Genomic DNA, 17605 nt, shown 5'->3' on the forward strand with positions numbered 1-17605 from the left:
TCAGAGCCCAATTCAAGGTGCTGGTTTTAACCTATAAAGCCTTACACGGCTTGGGAACACAATACCTGATGGAACACCTCTCCTGACGTGAACCTACCCAGATACTGTTGTTCTTATACTGTTGCTTTTATGTTTCTGATGGTTTTTAAATTTTGTATACTTTTTTAGTGTTCACTGGTTTTAACTTTTGTAAACCGCCCAGAGAGCTTCGGCTATGGGGAGGTATATAAATTTAATAAATATAAATAAATAAATAGAGGCTGGTAACTGGGCCTGTAGCAAGATCTTTAGACCAGACTCTGAACTATATTATAAACTAGTGCAAAGATCTAGTATGATCAACTAGACCTTTGATACCATAGTGCTTCTCACCTGTTCCTGGCCCATGACTAGAGTTGCCATTGCTATAACCATGCACAAGAATTCCAGATGGCTTCACAGAGCCACCCAAAAGCTTAAGGACAAATGCTAAGACACCTGAAAGCATGGCTTTAGCCATAGTGAATAAAACTTTTTGCCTTATTCACCATGGTTAACGCCATGGTTCAAGGTGTCTTCTGAACAGGGCCAGAATCTCCTAAATAATGCAATGTCAAATTCCAAACTTGATTGTCCAGTCTGCAATGAAATAATTTTCATAACTAAGAGCTTTTATAAGATCTAGAAAACTGTAGTGATATATGGGAAATTCTTCGTGAAGGTAACTCCTTTGCATTGAGTCTTGTGTTTCAGCAGATATTTGCAATACTTATTCAATACAGTAATATGTACAGAAAATGCCTTTTTAACAGCAGCTTTGCACATAGCTTGCTCTGGTCCTTCAGTTCTATTTGTTTCTTTGTTTATACATACGGCATTCTGCATGTCACGGACTTCAACTGGTTTGATAGTCATGCTACTCTCAAGGAACTCTGGAATTAACAGTTCTTAACTGCACACTGGTATAATTGTGCAGTTAAGAATACCTATGCATTTTCTTTGTGTGTGTGTGTGTTCATGTGCATTCATACTTGGCTCAGCAATACTACAAACGAGAAGGATCTTGGAATTGTTGTAGATCACAAGCTGAATATCAGCCAACAGTGCGATATGGCTGCAAGAAAGGCAAATGCTATTTTGGGCTGTATTAATAGAAGTATAGCTTCCAAATCACGTTAGGTACTGGTTCCTCTCTATTTGGCACTGGTTAGGACTCATCTAGAGTATTGCGTCCAGTTCTGGGCACCACACTTCAAGAAGTACGCAGACAAGCTGGAGCGTGTTCAGAGGAGGGCAACCAGGGTGATCAGGGGTCTGGAAGCAAAGCCCTATGAAGAGAGACTGAAAGAACTGGGCATGTTTAGCCTGGAGAAGAGAAGATTGAGGGGAGACATGAGAGCACTCTTCCAATACTTAAAAGGTTGTCACACAGAGGAGGGCCAGGATCTCTTCTTGATCGTCCCAGAGTGCAGGACACGGAATAATGGGCTCAAGTTACAGGAAGCCAGATTCCAGCTGGACATCAGGAAAAACTTCCTGACTGTTAGAGCAGTACGACAATGGAACCAGTTACCTAGGGAGGTGGTGGGCTCTCCCACACTAGAGGCATTCAAGAGACAGCTGGACAACCATCTGTCAGGGATGCTTTAGGATGGATTCCTGCATTGAGCGGGGGGTTGGACTCAATGGCCTTGTAGGCCCCTTCCAACTCTGCTATTCTATGATTCTATGAAAGTATTGTCCTGTGGGGGAGCTAGAAACATTCAGTTCCAAGGATTTGTTGGCAGGAGGGGCGACAAACTGGTAAAACCATCAGGCTGCCACCCAACTAGAGAAAAGGCTTAGCCAATTGAACCTACAAGTAAATACAATTGATTAAATCTGAACTTGTTTGCATGTGCAAATGAAGTAGATGTAGTTCTAAAGTCAGACTTGTTTTTTTAGCATACAGATGTGACAGATGTCACATCGGGCATCCTACGTAAGAGCCATCTCTGCCTACGAAAGAGAGAATGCAGAAGGCCTCTAAAGCACCCCCACCAATTAAAAAATGTTTTTAAACAAATGTTTACATTTGATGCCCAATTAGTTTGGAACACATTTTTAATAGATCAAAAGGTTTAAATCAATTACTGTTGCAGCCTTATAGAAACCCAATGCGGTTTTACAGTGAGGGTATGTCTCCAAAATCCGTCTCCTGGCTCTATCCAGTGTTTTATGAATCCCAATAATGTGTCACACACACATAGTGAAAGAAAGAAAGTTGTTCAACCCAAACCATGCATGGAAATCAAGAAAAATAAAAGTTGCTGTCGCTTCTGTTGTTTCGGAAGGCTACAGATTCTAGGATTTAAAAATACCACCACCAAAATGCAACACAGCTTCCCGCCAAGGTTGTTTCAATTAATCAAATACAAATAACCTTTCTCCAAGTCCTAAAGAACTGCATATATAAACAATTAATTCAGAGACATTTTATTGAACAATAACATTACAGTATATAAATAGGGTAAAATACTTTTTATACAATATTTCACATTCTGACAGTCAAAGAAAGAAAGAAAGAAACCCAGAGGCAAGCCTATGTGTATTTGCAAAAAATAAAATAAAAAATAATTAAGAAAAATACCCATTGTCATCCCTCCCTCATAAGACAATGCACAAAGAAATCAGCAGATTGCAGGGATAGAATAAATACACTGAATTTGCAGAACAGGAACCACGGGGATGGAAGGGGGAAGAAATTGCAGTAGGACAAAGTGTGTTTTCTGAAAGGACGACAGGCATTAAGGTGTTCACAAGTTCTCACTGACACACACATGCTGACGAGGACTGGTATTGCTAGCTTCAGATACGGTGCACTTGTGACTGCTGTCAAGCTATGCTACCCCTCCCAACCTACAGAGCTGCTAGCCGAAGAAAGTGTGGGGCAGAGGTTGGAAATTTTAAGCATGGCTAGGAGACTGTTGATGCACAGGAAACCTGGTGTCAAAAGGCAATTACAGAACTTAGAGGCTGTTTCCAGTCTTATGTAGGCTCCAGGTTCAGGCTCCCTGAGGGCATAGTCTTTATTTCTGCTAGTACGAAGGGCAGCAAGAGAATTCCCTAGAACCTGAGTTCTGCACCACCTCTTCCAAACATGTGTAAGGCAGTGTCACAAACAAGCAGTGGAGGTTGGTGTCTGTGATGTCAGTGGGACAGTGAATCTGCTCTGGGTTTCAGTCAGAACTCTAAAGGAGATATCCGAGGTGCTCCGCGCTGACATCACCGCACCACTGACACTGGAGCCATCAGCCTCCACTGTAAACAAGGGCTGCTAGTTTCCTATGCCTTAAATCCCATATTTCCACTCAGCAAAGTGTAGCAGTTTTTTTCGGGGGGGGGGGGATGAAGAAAGCTGAACTTGCAATTGAGACTTCTGCTTCCCCATTGCCCTATCAACCCTCACCCCTTTCCACCCAGCCCAACCTTCCCAATCTTACCCAAAGTTCCACTGTCAACCTTTGGCCCCAGAGTCACCTCCCTGACCCACCTCTTGCCAGTGCCTCTCTTTTGACTGCATTTGGCTCAGGAATGGGAAATACCACTTTGCGCCTGGTCCTTGGGAACGAAATTCCCTCCCCTCACACCGACTCTCCTAAATGGCCCCAAAGTCTGGGCCCACCTCCATCAGGTGAGCCCTCAGAGGTGGTCAGGGGCTGGCTCAGGTTTGCAGTACACCTCCAGCTCCCATTGGCTTGACAAGGAGAAGGTGGAGCGCCTCTGTCAGCCAATAAGGCTGGCTCCACCATGACATTGGAATTGCTTGGTCTGGTTGTTTGGCCCAAGAATGTGAAATTCTAGTGCTGAAACTGGAATGCCAATGTACCACCCCAAAGTACTCTTATTCACTGCAGACAAGATCAAGATACAGGTGCAGTCCTAAGTGCCCATTAAGGAATTCCACTGCATATCCAACTGCCTTTTGCTACCTTGCCCATTCATATCATCATCACCATCATAAAAAACATCAACATCATTTTGGCCTTTACAAACAATCAAAGTAAGAACCCCACCTTCCATTTGGGCAGGAAAAAGATGCCACTCCAAAGTTACCCCATCCCGCTTTCTTGCTCCTCAGAGGAACCAGCACTCCCTTCAGTGTTTGTGTGGACAACTGCACCACTGGACAACATGTTACGTAAGACTCAAAAGGCAGCCCTTCCTGAAAGCTGTCAACTGACCACACCCCTCTTTGAACTGACAAAATGAGAACCAAGATGCCACACTTAAAAATAACAACAAAACTTAAAATCCAACACCTTCTAATGTCACAACAAAATGCTGGCACTTAAAGACTAAACGCTACGTGTTTAGTCTGTTCCGCGCTGATAACTTGACACTCCAGCATCTTTGCAATAGAAATGCTAGCACATTGAAGAACACACAGGATTGGCTCTTGCATCGCTCCATGGATGTAGGTTTTGGAATGTGCCCATCAATTCCCAGGTGTCTCCAAGAGCCACACATGAGGCTGAACCTACGCAGCATCAGAAAAGCGTAACGTAAGAAGCAACCCCCAAACTATGCTGCTAGAAGCCTGGATCACTCTTAGGAGATGCAACCCTGCAGCACTTAGAATTTCACCAAAATGGCAGCCAAATAAATAGGAAAGGATTAGAGTCACGTCAACGGGGCTTCAGTGCTATGGACTGACCACCACTTGAAGATGGCTGTGTGCAGGGCAGTCAATGTGTCACAGGTAGCACAGCCACCGTGGAGATGTGGGAGTAAAAGCAGCTTCATGCATCAGCTCATCCTCTCACAATGTGCTTTGTTACATATGAGGCAATGTTCAGTCAGGAGCCCAAAGTGTGGGTCTGTGTGTGCCTCTAGTCTTACTTTATGGCTACAGCGACCTTTTGAGCCAAAAGTAACTGATGTTTGAACAACTTACAGTCTAGACAAGAGTACTGTGCGAGAGGGATTTCATTCATGGCCTAATTTCTTTCAGGAGTAAGCCATAAGAGCTTTTTAAAAAGCACGGAATGATACACAGCCTTCACTTCCTGTTCACATTTGAACAGTTTCGTCTGAGCAGGGCCATGATGTGGGCTGGTGGGGGGAGTGTATCTCAGCCTATCTGAAGCCCTATTTGCCTCGCGCTGGTCAACACCCAAGCAGCTATGTTCAACTGGAAACAGGAAATGCCAGATCACATTGCTCCACCCCCTCCCTACAAGCACTCCTTCCTCCTTCACTTCCTAACATTGCTTATTAAACTCTACCGCATGAAGGGCAGGCAGCAGTGAATGATAACAGTGCCAAGCAACGCTGCTGGGACAGGCTAACTCACCTCAAAGGCCACTTTTGAGGTTATCTGTTCAGTTCTTGGGCAGCATGAAAGCCATTTGCAGGTCATGAAACTGGTCCAAAGCAGGGGCCAGCTTTAACTTTGCACACATTTTGCTTGTGCCACTAAGATGCAAGGAGCATTCATTTACCTGGTACTCAGTCTTTCCTTGCTCTTAAGAATGAGCAAAGACCATCCAGAGCACTAAAGCCCCGCTACGTAGTAAAATGAAAAGATGCGTAGGAAACAGGACAACAACAGCTACAGCCCATCTCTTATCTGCCTTAATATTCCTGTGGCCTTGAGGGGTCACAGCAGCTGTCATAAACCACTGTTCCAACCAGGAATACGTGAGGAAGCAATGGTGTTAGGAGAATGTGAAATGCAGCATACAAAATGTCCTTTATTGAATTATAAGCTTTGAAGTGGAAAACATTTGAGTGGCGATTTTTGAAGAGCAAATGGATTGGCATCTATAATTAGCGGCTTTCGTCTCTTTTTCCCCATTGCTTGATCCACCATCTTCAGATATCTAGCACAGGATGTCTCCATCACAGGTTGACTGAAAGCCAATATATACAATCCATGGGATCAAGGGAAGAGTTTGTGGACTGCGCCACCTGAGACTGTGGAAGGGTGAGTATATATTTCAATGTTTCATCGTGAAATAAGCAAGACATAAACTCCTTTCACCAGTTCCTCCATGCATACATTATGTAAATGGAAGGGCTGGGGCCGGGAACATTGGCCCCACCACCCCATTTGTGTTTTCAACGATGACACACATAGAGTTGTATGCACATCAATGTGCCACACAATTTGGGATTCCTGTGCAACTGGTGGTCCCAATCACAGGAGGGTCCCAATTACATTGGAGTATCTACAAGTATGCTCTTAGCTGTCCCTTTTCAAATGTGTCATTCCTCGTGCAGATGCTGGGGATGGGACCAGCAGGGTGAAGTGACGTGTGTCCCCCCCTCCCCATATACACAGATTTAATGTATGTGTGGAGGAAGCAAACAGGATGTGAGGGAGTAGGCCTTGTCCCGGCCTTCTCCTGGCCATCCTGTTCCTCTGCCTTTTCTGTTTTGCTTCTTTTATGGAAGGGCATTCAAACATGTTAACACCCCCACATGGCTCTGCGGCCTCAAGTGGTACCATCCGAGAAATGCTTTACTTCTTGATTCTGGTGACTGCACTGAACTGATCCTTATAGTTGCGAGTTATGGAGAGAAAATAAAAGGGCATAAGAACAGGAACTTTGCAAATGTTACTGCTTCAACATCCAGAATTATGCAAAGCACAACACTAAGTTTAAACCATAAGACTTATATTTTAAACCTTGGAAATATCCCCGATTAATTAGAAGTGGAGTCCACATTTTTCAGTCTTTTTTCTTTCCTAAAAAAAATGGCATGTTTATAGGGATGGAACAAAAGAGAATACTTGGAAAGCTCTTCATATGTTTCAAAAACAAGTGTAATATATAGAAAGGGGAGGGGGAAACACAACATTCAGAACAGAAACGTGAAAAAAGCAGCTCACAAGCTGAATGCAGAAAGAGCTCAGTTTGGAACTGAAGGATGCTTGCAAAGTTGAGTCATTTTTCAAAGTCACTCCCCCTCTCTGGAAATAGCTGCCAGAGGCATCGGGCCACAGAGTTCAACGCTTTTGGGCTGGAGCTAATTGCAAGTTGCAATGTGAGGTTTGCACAGATTTTCAGAAAGGGGGTGTGACGCCTTTGAGCTTCTGCGTCAAAATCCAACCAGCTGCCCCAACACGGGTCCCTGACAAGTCTTAAGTCAATTATAGCTACGGGGTAAACAGAGAGGGAGAGATTTTGTAAAAGCAAGGCTCAAACTACGTGCTGCCTGCTGACACAGAAGGTCGAATGAAAATGCTCCGGCCAAAATTTGCTAGCTCTTTTTCAAAATGGTGGTTGTGGTGGGGCGTTTGTTGGTTTTGGGGGTGGAGGATGAGATTGTTCAAAGTCTTTCAGCAATGGCCAGGGGTGCACTTACCCTAGGGGCATGACTGGGCAGGAAAGGCTGCTTCCTATGAGGCTACTCAGGAGCCAAAAAACCAACACAGGAGCAAAGGCAGGGCAGAAAGAGTAATGCTTTTATCCTGTATACCATTTCTTCCCTTTTGCAAGCAGCTTTGTTCTGCATGGGGGTCTAAATGCATGTCTGCCCATGTGTACTCTGGTCATGCTTTTTTGGGGTGGGTGGGAGGATGAGAGACACCATCTTGGAATAGGCAATATGCAACAAAGTACTAAAAATGTGTAGTCTTCAAAAAGAGTAGTTGTTGTTTAAAAACACACACCAGACATTCTGCCAAGCACACACTCTGGTGGTTAAATGTTGTACTGAGCAATTTTGCCTAGGAGTACGTCTTGGCCATAAGCATTTGCTACCTGGCGCAGTGACCTGGGCTCATTGTTGCAAGGATAACTCCAGATGCACCTCAGCCTCATCGGCTCCTCACTCCTGTAGAGAAAGCCGTCATATTGGCAGTCAAGAAAATCACCGGAAGCAATCATTGCAAGAGGAACTTACATGGCAGCATCCCCAAAGCACAACATCTAGTGCAGTCTGCATTTTCTGCTAGCTGATTTTAGGCCTAGTTCTCAAGACAGAGGTAAATCTGAGCCCCTTCAGACTGTTGTAGGAGTAAACATGATTTAATGCTCCTTCTTCCACATATATTTTCATGTATATTTTGACATATGGAAAAAGTAACATCGGGGAAGAAGGCTAGGTCAGAGCCTTTCTGCCCAACACGTGGCTTTCTCTATACAAATAATGTTTCTGTGCGGAAAGCCATCCAGTCCTATCAGCCCCCTTCTAAAGTGGTACAGTCCAGATGCAAGTTTACAATTCCAGGGGAACTAGAATTCTGATAGTATTTGGTTTGGCAGACAGAAGGAAATAAAGAGAAACTAGGTAGACAGCTACTATATCTTTACACAGAAGTCGATGGAAATCCAGACCAGCTTGATTAACATTCCCTGTGGGTGTCTGTCAATCTCCTATTGACCTCTTAAAGTTTCTGGAGAACAGGGTTCCTACTTCAATACCATTGTATTTTTTATACTTTTCTCTCTCTTTCACCAAAATGAAGGAAAGCAATCTCTCTTTTTTTGTCTTAAAAACAGTTCAGTAGGATTTGTGAAATAAAACGCCCAATGCATTAAAAAAAAAAGCATTTGCCTTGCCTTCAACAGTCTTCCAAGTTTTTCCTCAGCAGTTTGTTACCTGTTGCAGCAATGTAAAGATCTGGTAAGTTCCCTCTTCCATACTTTTAAAAAATGGCACAGCAGCAGAAACTGGGCTTTATATCCTCTTTCCTTGTTGTATTTCTGTGATGGAAGGAACATGGTAACACCACAAAAAGACAACAGAGCCTCTGCATGCATCTCTGCTTGTGTAACTGGATCAGAGCAGGGAGTGAATTCCGCTCCTCTCTGGCTGGGATTTTACTCCCAGAAAATGATGCAAAAGCAGCTGCTTCCAGGGAAAACAGAAGGATCCACCTTTCTCTTGCAGGAGCACAGCTTGGGGTGTGCTGCTCTTCCTTGCAGTCCTTCAGTGCTCACGGTTAACAAGCTGACCCATGTGTGAAGAGCCCTGGCTTCCAATTTTCTTGCAAGACCCAGGGTGTCCACAGGACTGGAATGCAACCCCCCCTCAGAGTGTGGAAATGCAATTACTGTTACAGATTGACACATGGCAATAAAGGTCAGACAACTGCTCCATGCAGTCAGATCTTTGTGCAGTTCATAGGGAGGCAACGGAGAGCCGCTGCCCACTTCACCCTGAGCTGGGCACCAAGTCAGGAACCTGGGCCGCTCGTGCTACCTCTCTGCCAGATGTAACGCGTGCGGGATTCGCCACTCAGCGAAGGTGAAGGTCAGGTGGAGCTCAGGTCACTTTGAATTAAGACGCCAGATTTTTTACCTGGGCTACGGAGACACTGCTCAGCAATTCTTTTTCTCTGCACACACTTTCCCCATCTCCCTCCCCTACAAGAGAAAAGAGAATGAGCCGTCTTGGGTGGAGACAAGCCACCTTGCATGTAGGAGGGGGATGCTACCTTCTAAAATCTTCAGCCAGGCTTCTTCTTCAATGCCACAATTCCTTCCAAGCTAAAAGCTCCCTCTTGTTTGCTTCAAAACCATAGCTGTATAGATACATACACTTTTTTTAAAAAACGAAACACCACAAATGCAAACCTTTCATATGGAAAAAAAGAAATTGAGAGGCGTGACGCTCGCTTATTGTCCTAAATCAGGCAAGCTGGAAGAGGATTTCCTTGGGTGGGGCGGGGGTGGGGCTTGCCCTTGTTCAGTCACATCCTGGGTGATGGCACAAATGCTTACGCGTCCTCAGAACCAGCCAGCGTGCCCTTATCGACAAGGTGTGCCTTTAACGTGTTGAAGATGTTCAGCTGTTGATCTGGCCGCAGAGTTAGCAGCTGCTGGATCAGTTTGCTTGGGTTCGGACCCCTTGAATGAGGAAAAGCAGAAGACATCCATGTCACAGCTCCACGCTAAGAAAGCTCAGCAGAGGTGGCTTCCAACAGTCCACAAGTCATTTCATTTGGTTAGTTGAGCGAATGCCTGGCTAACATGCAGCAAGGCCAGTTCTTTTTTCCTTTCAACCTTTCCTTGCCCCACCAGGCTCTCGTTTAACAACCCCTTTAACGCAGGGCCAGGCAACCTATTTTGGTTCAGGTGGTGGACTGCCTGCTCACCCCTCCACCCCGGCCCCTCACATACCAAGCTGGCAGGCCAGATGATGTCAAAGGGGTGGGACCTCTCCCCATCTTGGGATGTCAACCATCCCAGCCACACTCTTCTTTTCTCTGTGCCTCTGTCATCATGGGGAAAAGGACTGAGCAGCTGTTTGCAGGACCAGCTCCTGGAAGCCACTGCCGAAGACCTTGCCTGCTTTGCACACCGCTCGCATCCCAACTGGGGCATGAGCAGCACGTGAAGCAGGGAATCCCCATCACCCGGCGGAAATAAGGAAAGAATTCCCTGCATGCCACTCCAGTGGGAGTTGGAGCAGTAAGCAGGAGAATCCCCTTGTTATCTCTGATCACAGACTGGAGATAACATGGCGATTCATCTCCCCTCTGGGTGGGGAGGGGCAGCACGTGGGAAGGGGCTAAGGCCTCCGTGGTCCAGATTGTGAACCTCTGCAGGCCAGCTTCAGTCAGCGGGCTCCCCACCCCTGCTGTACCACCACCTCCACATCTCTTCCCATCCTCCGCTTTCAGATCACGAGGTCTGGTGGTGCAGCCCACATCCAAACCAAACCTTTACCTGATAAAGCTGGCGATGTATACATTCACAAAGGTGGCCATCAAGTACTGACAGTCAAACCGATCCATGATGCCACCATGCCCTGGGATGGTGTTGGCAAAGTCCTGCACAATTAAAAACAAACAAATATTCCTTTTTGTTTGTTTCTACCTTTCCTTTTCATCAAACCCAGGTGAGGCAGTGGCTGTTCTGAACCAGTGCCTGGGCACGGTAATGGACTGGATGAGGGCTAATAAACTGAAACTCAATCCAGACAAGACGGAGGTACTGTTAGCGGGTGGTTCATCTGTCCGGCAAGGTGATGTCTGCCCTGTCCTGGACGGGATTGCACTCCCCCTGAAGGATTGGGTCTGTAGTTTGGGGGTGCTCTTGGATCCAGAACTGTCACTTGAGGCACAGGTGAACTCAGTGGCAAAGAGCACCTTTTATCAGCTTAGGCTGATATACCAGCTGCACCCTTATCTGGACAGAGATAGCCTAGCTACAGTTATCCATGCTCTGATAACCTCTCGTTTGGATTACTGCAATGCGTTATACGTGGGGCTGCCTTTGAAAACGGTCCGGAAGCTTCAAGTGGTACAAAACAGAGCAGCACGTTTACTAACAGGGACTGGCCGACGACACCACATTACGCCAGTCCTTTTCCAGCTTCATTGGCTGCCAGTCCAGGTCCGGGCCCGATTCAAAGTGCTGGTATTGACATTTAAAGCCCTAAACGGTTTGGGGCCAGGTTATCTGAAGGAACGCCTCCTCCCATATGTACCTACCAGGACCGTAAGATCATCCTCAGGGGTCCTTCTCCGTGAGCCCCTGCCAAAGGAAGTTAGGCAGGTGGCTACCAGGAGCAGGGCCTTCTCTGCTGTGGCACCCCGGCTGTGGAATGAGCTCCCTAAGGAGGTTCGCTTGGCACCTACATTATATGCTTTTAGATGCCAGGTGAAGACCTTTTTATTCTCCCAGTATTTTAACAATCTATAAATAAATTTTAACTTGGTGTTTTAAATCTGTAATTTTGCATTGCTGCTGTTTTTATCTGGTTGAGCTTTTATATTGTATTTTATGTTATGGTTTTATACTGTTGTTTTATACTTTGAATGTTTTTAATTTTTGTGAACCGCCCAGAGAGCTCCGGCTATTGGGCGGTATAGAAATGTAATAAATAAATAAATAAAAATTTATAACAATTAAAAACAACAATAAAAAACAAACAAACATGGCACTTTTCTGATGCAGGATGAAGTCCCTGTCCTCCCCCGCCCCCCCACTGATGGTTTGGTGGTTTCTGATGTCTGTGCAATATTTTCCCCCATTCCAAAAGGCTGGAATTCCTCTCCTACGGCTTAAGTTACTGGCAGGAAAGGCTTCAAGATAACGTACGCTGGAATATTTGGTTGACGGGCACTGCCACTTTTGCTTTTGCCCCCTGAGAGGGCCCTTCGAAATGGAATTCCGCCCTCTGGCTGAAAGAGCTTCAACACCCCTGTTTTAAACCAAACTACCCTGATACTTTGGATAAATATTTGGTTTTTATTTTTTGAACATCTATATTCCAGGAGATGCAGCTACAGAGCATGCTTGGTTAGACATGAGACAGACTCAACCACTTTCATGCCAGCAATTATCTTTCCAGATTTGCATTCTTTTCCAGCTGTCACGTACCTTGATTTTGAAAGCTCTTTTAAATCCACTGGCAAAAAACCCTCCAAAGGGACCAATAAGAGATGCGAAAGTGGAGAGTGCAATGCTGTGGATCTGGAAGGGATACATCCGGATAGTTTTCTGGAGAAAGGGAGGGGGATAAAATTATAAACTTCATAAGCCTGTCAGGCCAAGCCACACATTGGTAAGAACAGATGGGAAATGGCGACATCAATCGTGTCTATTATGCTTCATCTTACGGCTGGCTGATACGCTCAGGAGAAACATTAAGTTATATTCCTGGACTGGGCCACACTGGGCTGCAAGTGGGAGAATTTCTTTTTTTAAAATCCTCTGCACAACCATGCATGTACACACCATAATCTCTGCATATAGTAAAGCCCAAAGGCAGAGCCTCTCTCTCAAATGTGCTAATTTTCTACGTGGAGGGAGCTCTCTTTTATTTGTTGTTTATTCGTTCAGTCGCTTCCGACTCTTCGTGACTTCATGGACCAGCCCACGCCAGAGCTTTCTGTCGGCTGTCGCCACCCCTAGCTCCCCCAAGGTCAAGTCTGTCACCTCCAGAATATCATCCATCCATCTTGCCCTTGGTTGGCCCCTCTTCCTTTTGCCTTCCACTTTCCCTAGCATCAGCATCTTCTCCAGGGTATCCTGTCTTCTCATTATGTGGCCAAAGTACTTCAGTTTTGCCTTTAATATAATTCCCTCAAGTGAGCAGTCTGGCTTTATTTCCTGGAGTATGGACTGGTCTGATCTTCTTGCAGTCCAAGGCACTCTCAGAATTTTCCTCCAACACCACAGTTCAAAAGCATCTATCTTCCTTCGCTCAGCTTTCCTTATGGTAGGAAAGATTTATACAAGCAGCCCAGCACTGGAATAGTCAGGGACAAGTTTTACCACCTGAATTCTTCAGCACATATAAGCTTCTCCTTGTTTATTTTCACATCTCCTGTGTGAGCGATGGTGTGACATTTATATCCCACCTTTTCTTCCAAGGAACCCAAGGCAGCAACATAAACCATTCTCCTCCTCTCCATTTATCCTCACAGCAATCCTGTGAGGTAGGTCAGGCTGAGTGTGAGTGACTGGCCCAAAGTCACCAAAGTTAGCATCATAGCTGAGTGGGGACTAGAACCTGGGTCTCCCCAGTCCAATACTCTAACCACTACACCATACAGGCTCTCTAGGGACATGGACGTAGACCAGGATTTCTACACCCCAACCAGTCATCCTATTCACTGCACCTTTGTGCTCCAGACAACCATATCAAGGTTGGATTGATTGCAACTGCAAATCATCATACACATTAGGCTAAGTAATCTGAAGTGGAGAGCCCAGCTCTGGATACCTACCCAGCCGATGACCGACTGAAGCACCAACGGGATGTTGTATTCTTGTAGCTGAAACAGCTCGGAGGGTTCACAGTCCACAGTGAAGCTGTTGGTGTCGTTATTGAACTCCACGGGGCAGATGAAGCATCTGTATCCCGACATCACATACGACAGCTTCATTGTTGGTGTTGAGGAAATGGAAGAATCAAAGGGTTAATTGCTGCCAAGGATTCAAAAATGGAACTTGGGAACCAGGAAGGACAACTCTACACATTAGCGTTTGAGTGGGCCTCTCTCGGTCCAAAAATGTTTTTTGTCTCGGATAGCTACTTCATATCCGTCACATATGTTTCAGTTTTGCATGTATCCCTTTTTTCCTTACATTCACGAACTGAATTCTCAAGGACTACAGTTCTCATTTAGAGAAGATCTGGGTGGATGGCAGCCCATGGGTCAAACCTGTTTGTCTACCACTTTTAGTAATGCCCAAACGCTACTCTCTTAGGCAGCTGCCTCACTTTGTATGAGGACATGGCAACTATTCTATTTTATTTACAATATTTATGTACCGCTCCCCATTCAAGAATTTCAGAGCAGTGGACAAATTGAATGAAAGAATAAAAACCACATTAAAAGTATATTTTTAAAAGAAACAAAGTGTAAATAAAACCGTGGCTGGTCATTAAGGGAAAAGGCTTCCTGGAATGACAATGTTTCAAAAGGTGCCGGAAGGAATACAGGGAGTTCCATAGGAGGTGGGGGGGGGGGCTACCACACTGAAGGCTCTTCCCCTGGTGGATTCCAATCGAAGGATGGATCTATGTGGAACCACCAGCAGCAGGCCCTCGGATGACCTCAGTGACAGGGCAGATTGGTAGGGGAGAAGGCGCTCTCTCAGGTATCCTGGTCCCAAGTTGTTTAGGGCTTTGTACACTAGTACAAGAACCTTAAACCTGGCCCGGTATTGAATACCCTCCTGTCTCTACTGGTCTTAAAAAAAAAACAAGTGAGCACTTACTAGCAGGCCAAAAACGACGGTGGCAAAGAACCCTCCAATGAAGCCTTCCCAGGTCTTCTTTGGGGAGAGCTGCAGACACAGAAATGGGAAAGGCCGTTAAAAAGACAGCTGTGAGAGGAGTTAGAGAGGCTACCACTGGTTTCATGAAAGAAATGCCATAAATAAACCAACAACCAGAATGTTGCGCAGCCGCCGTCTTCTTCTTCTTCTTCTTCTTCTTCTTCTTCTTCTTCTTCTTATTTATTTCTCAGCTGGTTGTGCCGTCAGTGCCTCAGCCTCCTCAGCCAATGCCAAAGGCTGCCTTCCTGACAGCTTCCAATTATCTCGGGGCTTGAACATACCTTAATGAGCGGAGTGCGTCCAAAGAAGAACCCAAACATGTAGGCCATGATGTCGTTGCAGATGACACAGGAAATCGGGACGATAAACCTAGACAGTAGTAGGAAAAGAAATCAGAGAAACCGCTTAAAGGAGCTGTCTGGATTTAAACGAAGAAACATACTAGGACAGCATTCCCTAACCTGGTGGCCTGCAGATGCATTGGACTACAACTCCCATAATTTCCAGTCAGCGTGGCCAAAGGCCATGTTGGCTGGAAATGATGGGAGTTTTTTTATTACATTCATATCCCACCCTTTCCTCTTGCAACGAACCCAAGGTGGCTCACATAATCCTCCTCTTCTTCCTTTTATCCTCACAACAACCCTGCAAGGTAGGTTAGGTTGAAAGTCAGTGATTGGCCCAAAGTCACCCAGTGAGCTTCATGGCTGAGTGGGGACTAGAATCCAGATTTCCTGAGTCCCAACCCAACACTCTAACCGCTATACCACACTGGCTCGCTTGCTCACCGTACTGGGAGTTGGAGTACAATGCTTCTGGAGGCCACCAAGTTGGAGAAAACCACGCTAGTTTACACGGCTCCTGCACGCACGGCAGCCACAGCTGCAACTGAAACTCGAGATCTGCTTATCAGCACTGAGCTGTAATTGCTCGTTTAAAAACAGAGCTTTGATCCTCTGGCTTATGTCACTTGTACCAATAGATATAGGAGAGAGATGCCATTTAAGTAAAACTTCCATTTCGAATTTGGCTCTCAGAATTTTTTTAAAAAGGAACATTAAACTACTGAGACCGGAGCTCCATTTGAACCAGCAATTGCAAATACATTCTGGTAAGCCGATCTCTTGGCTTTCAAAAACTACAAAAATGACTGAAAAGTATGGATTATTCTGCCCGTTAATTGTTTTCAGAACATCAAGACACAAGTTGCCAAAACTGAGTTCAAGATCAAGGGACATTTGTATTTAACATTTTTTTTTTAAAAAAAAAGTTGTGTTTGCTGTGGTATTCAAATAGTAGGAAATTACTCAAATTGTCCCACTAAGAAAAACATCTAGAAAATGCCTTCAGCAGTTCTAGATGGGGGGCACAAGCCAATTCTATATATTTCATGCCATTGTATTGATGGAGAAGAAGCTACAGGGGATATCCTACTTTATTTAGGCTGCAGTCCTGAAGAAAATCCCTTCTCCAAAGCTGCTCTTTGCACTGGGAATTAGCACCAATAGGAAATTTCCCCCCAACACAAATACCAGCTTCAGAGGACGGTTTGTTTTTCCTTAAGATGGCAGCAGGGAAGGAAAGAGTTAAAAAAAGGCAAAATTCTCCCCTGCACAGATGCTGAAATCCTAATAATTATCAGACCTGTCCCACAGGGTGGGGTTATTCCCATTTTTTTTTAAAAAAACTGCACCTTAAATGTAAAAACACATTTAATATCAGATCTAGATGGTCACAGCCATTGCTCTGTTCCTGCTAGTGTCTGTGGAAAATCCCTTGCTCCTCTGCTTAAAGGGTCACAAAATACTGATTTAATTTAGGAAAATAAAAATATAATTCTTGTTGTCAAAAGAGCAGAAGGAGCCACTGCAAGGTACTTTGACAACCAGGTGACAGACGCCTCCCTGTACCAAAGAAACTGTAATATGCTGAATTTAATGTGCTAAATTTATTTATTTTTATTTTATTTATTTATTACATTTATATACCGCCCCATAGCTGAAGCTCTCTGGACAGTTTACAAAGATTAAAAAGATTGGATTAAAAAGACTGAACATTAAAAATCAATATACAAAATTTAAAAACAAAAAACATAAAAACAGCTAACATTTAAAACGATTTTTATAACACTTTTTTTTAAGACAGTGGCATTCAAACACTATTAACTGGTCTCCATTTCCCCATTATGTGTTATCAGCAGTGATAAAAAGGCAATGTTTTCTGGGTTTGTGTACGTGTGTGTGTATGTGTGTGTGTATGTGTTAAGTGTAACACATCTTTACACTGATGCAGAAAGCCATTTTGATTTCTGTTTCTTCCTCAGTCTTCCAGCCCTTTTGCTAATTGTGTGTGTGCATGTGTGTGTGTGTGTGGACAGATGAATCCAGACAGATGAATTTTTGCACAATGCAAAGATACAAATCAGCTGAAAAGCCAAATCCTTGAAACCTTTTGGGCTGGTATCATTTGACTGAGGATTAATTTTGTTACTACAGTATCTGACCAACGAAAACAGAGATTGATCAACTTCCAACTGTGGCTGTGATGCACTGCAATGAGTGTGAGGAGGGGCAGGAAGAAAGGTTTCTGCCAGGAACTCTGAATAGGGATATCTCCTAAATCTCATATTGCACTTTTACTCCATTAAACCGCTCACCATTAGTTAGTATTGCCGGGGGTGTGTGTGCGTGTGTATGTGAAGTATATTGGTCTAAAAAATGATTTAAAGATTCAAATTTCCCAGGCAGTGCAAAAATGTTGGTTTTGATGTGATTATGACATAAATAGCGCTCAACCTCACTGCTTTCTCCTGTCGTGTGTAGATAACCATTGACTTCGTTTGAGGCTTGTTCATTTTCCACTGATTCATTAACTGGAAATGGATTAGTTAAAGG

At 44.6% G+C, this 17605-nt stretch overlaps 1 protein-coding gene across 1 annotated transcript in view; it reads right to left on the bottom strand.

Moving 5' to 3' along the window:
- Positions 1-2438: 2438 nt before the first annotated feature.
- The window catches only part of CDS2 (CDP-diacylglycerol synthase 2), a 41710-nt gene continuing 26543 nt past the window's right edge, over positions 2439-17605 (bottom strand). The window contains exons 8-13 of the mRNA XM_063139373.1: positions 14993-15080; positions 14652-14720; positions 13655-13807; positions 12303-12422; positions 10644-10747; positions 2439-9821 (exon numbers count right to left, since the gene is read on the bottom strand). Coding sequence (XP_062995443.1) covers positions 9692-9821; positions 10644-10747; positions 12303-12422; positions 13655-13807; positions 14652-14720; positions 14993-15080 — 664 coding nt within the window. The 3' untranslated portion in view covers positions 2439-9691. The remainder of the gene's footprint in view (positions 9822-10643; positions 10748-12302; positions 12423-13654; positions 13808-14651; positions 14721-14992; positions 15081-17605) is intronic.

Source organism: Elgaria multicarinata, chromosome 12 (genome assembly GCF_023053635.1).
Source record: "Elgaria multicarinata webbii isolate HBS135686 ecotype San Diego chromosome 12, rElgMul1.1.pri, whole genome shotgun sequence".
NCBI lineage: Eukaryota > Metazoa > Chordata > Lepidosauria > Squamata > Anguidae > Elgaria > Elgaria multicarinata.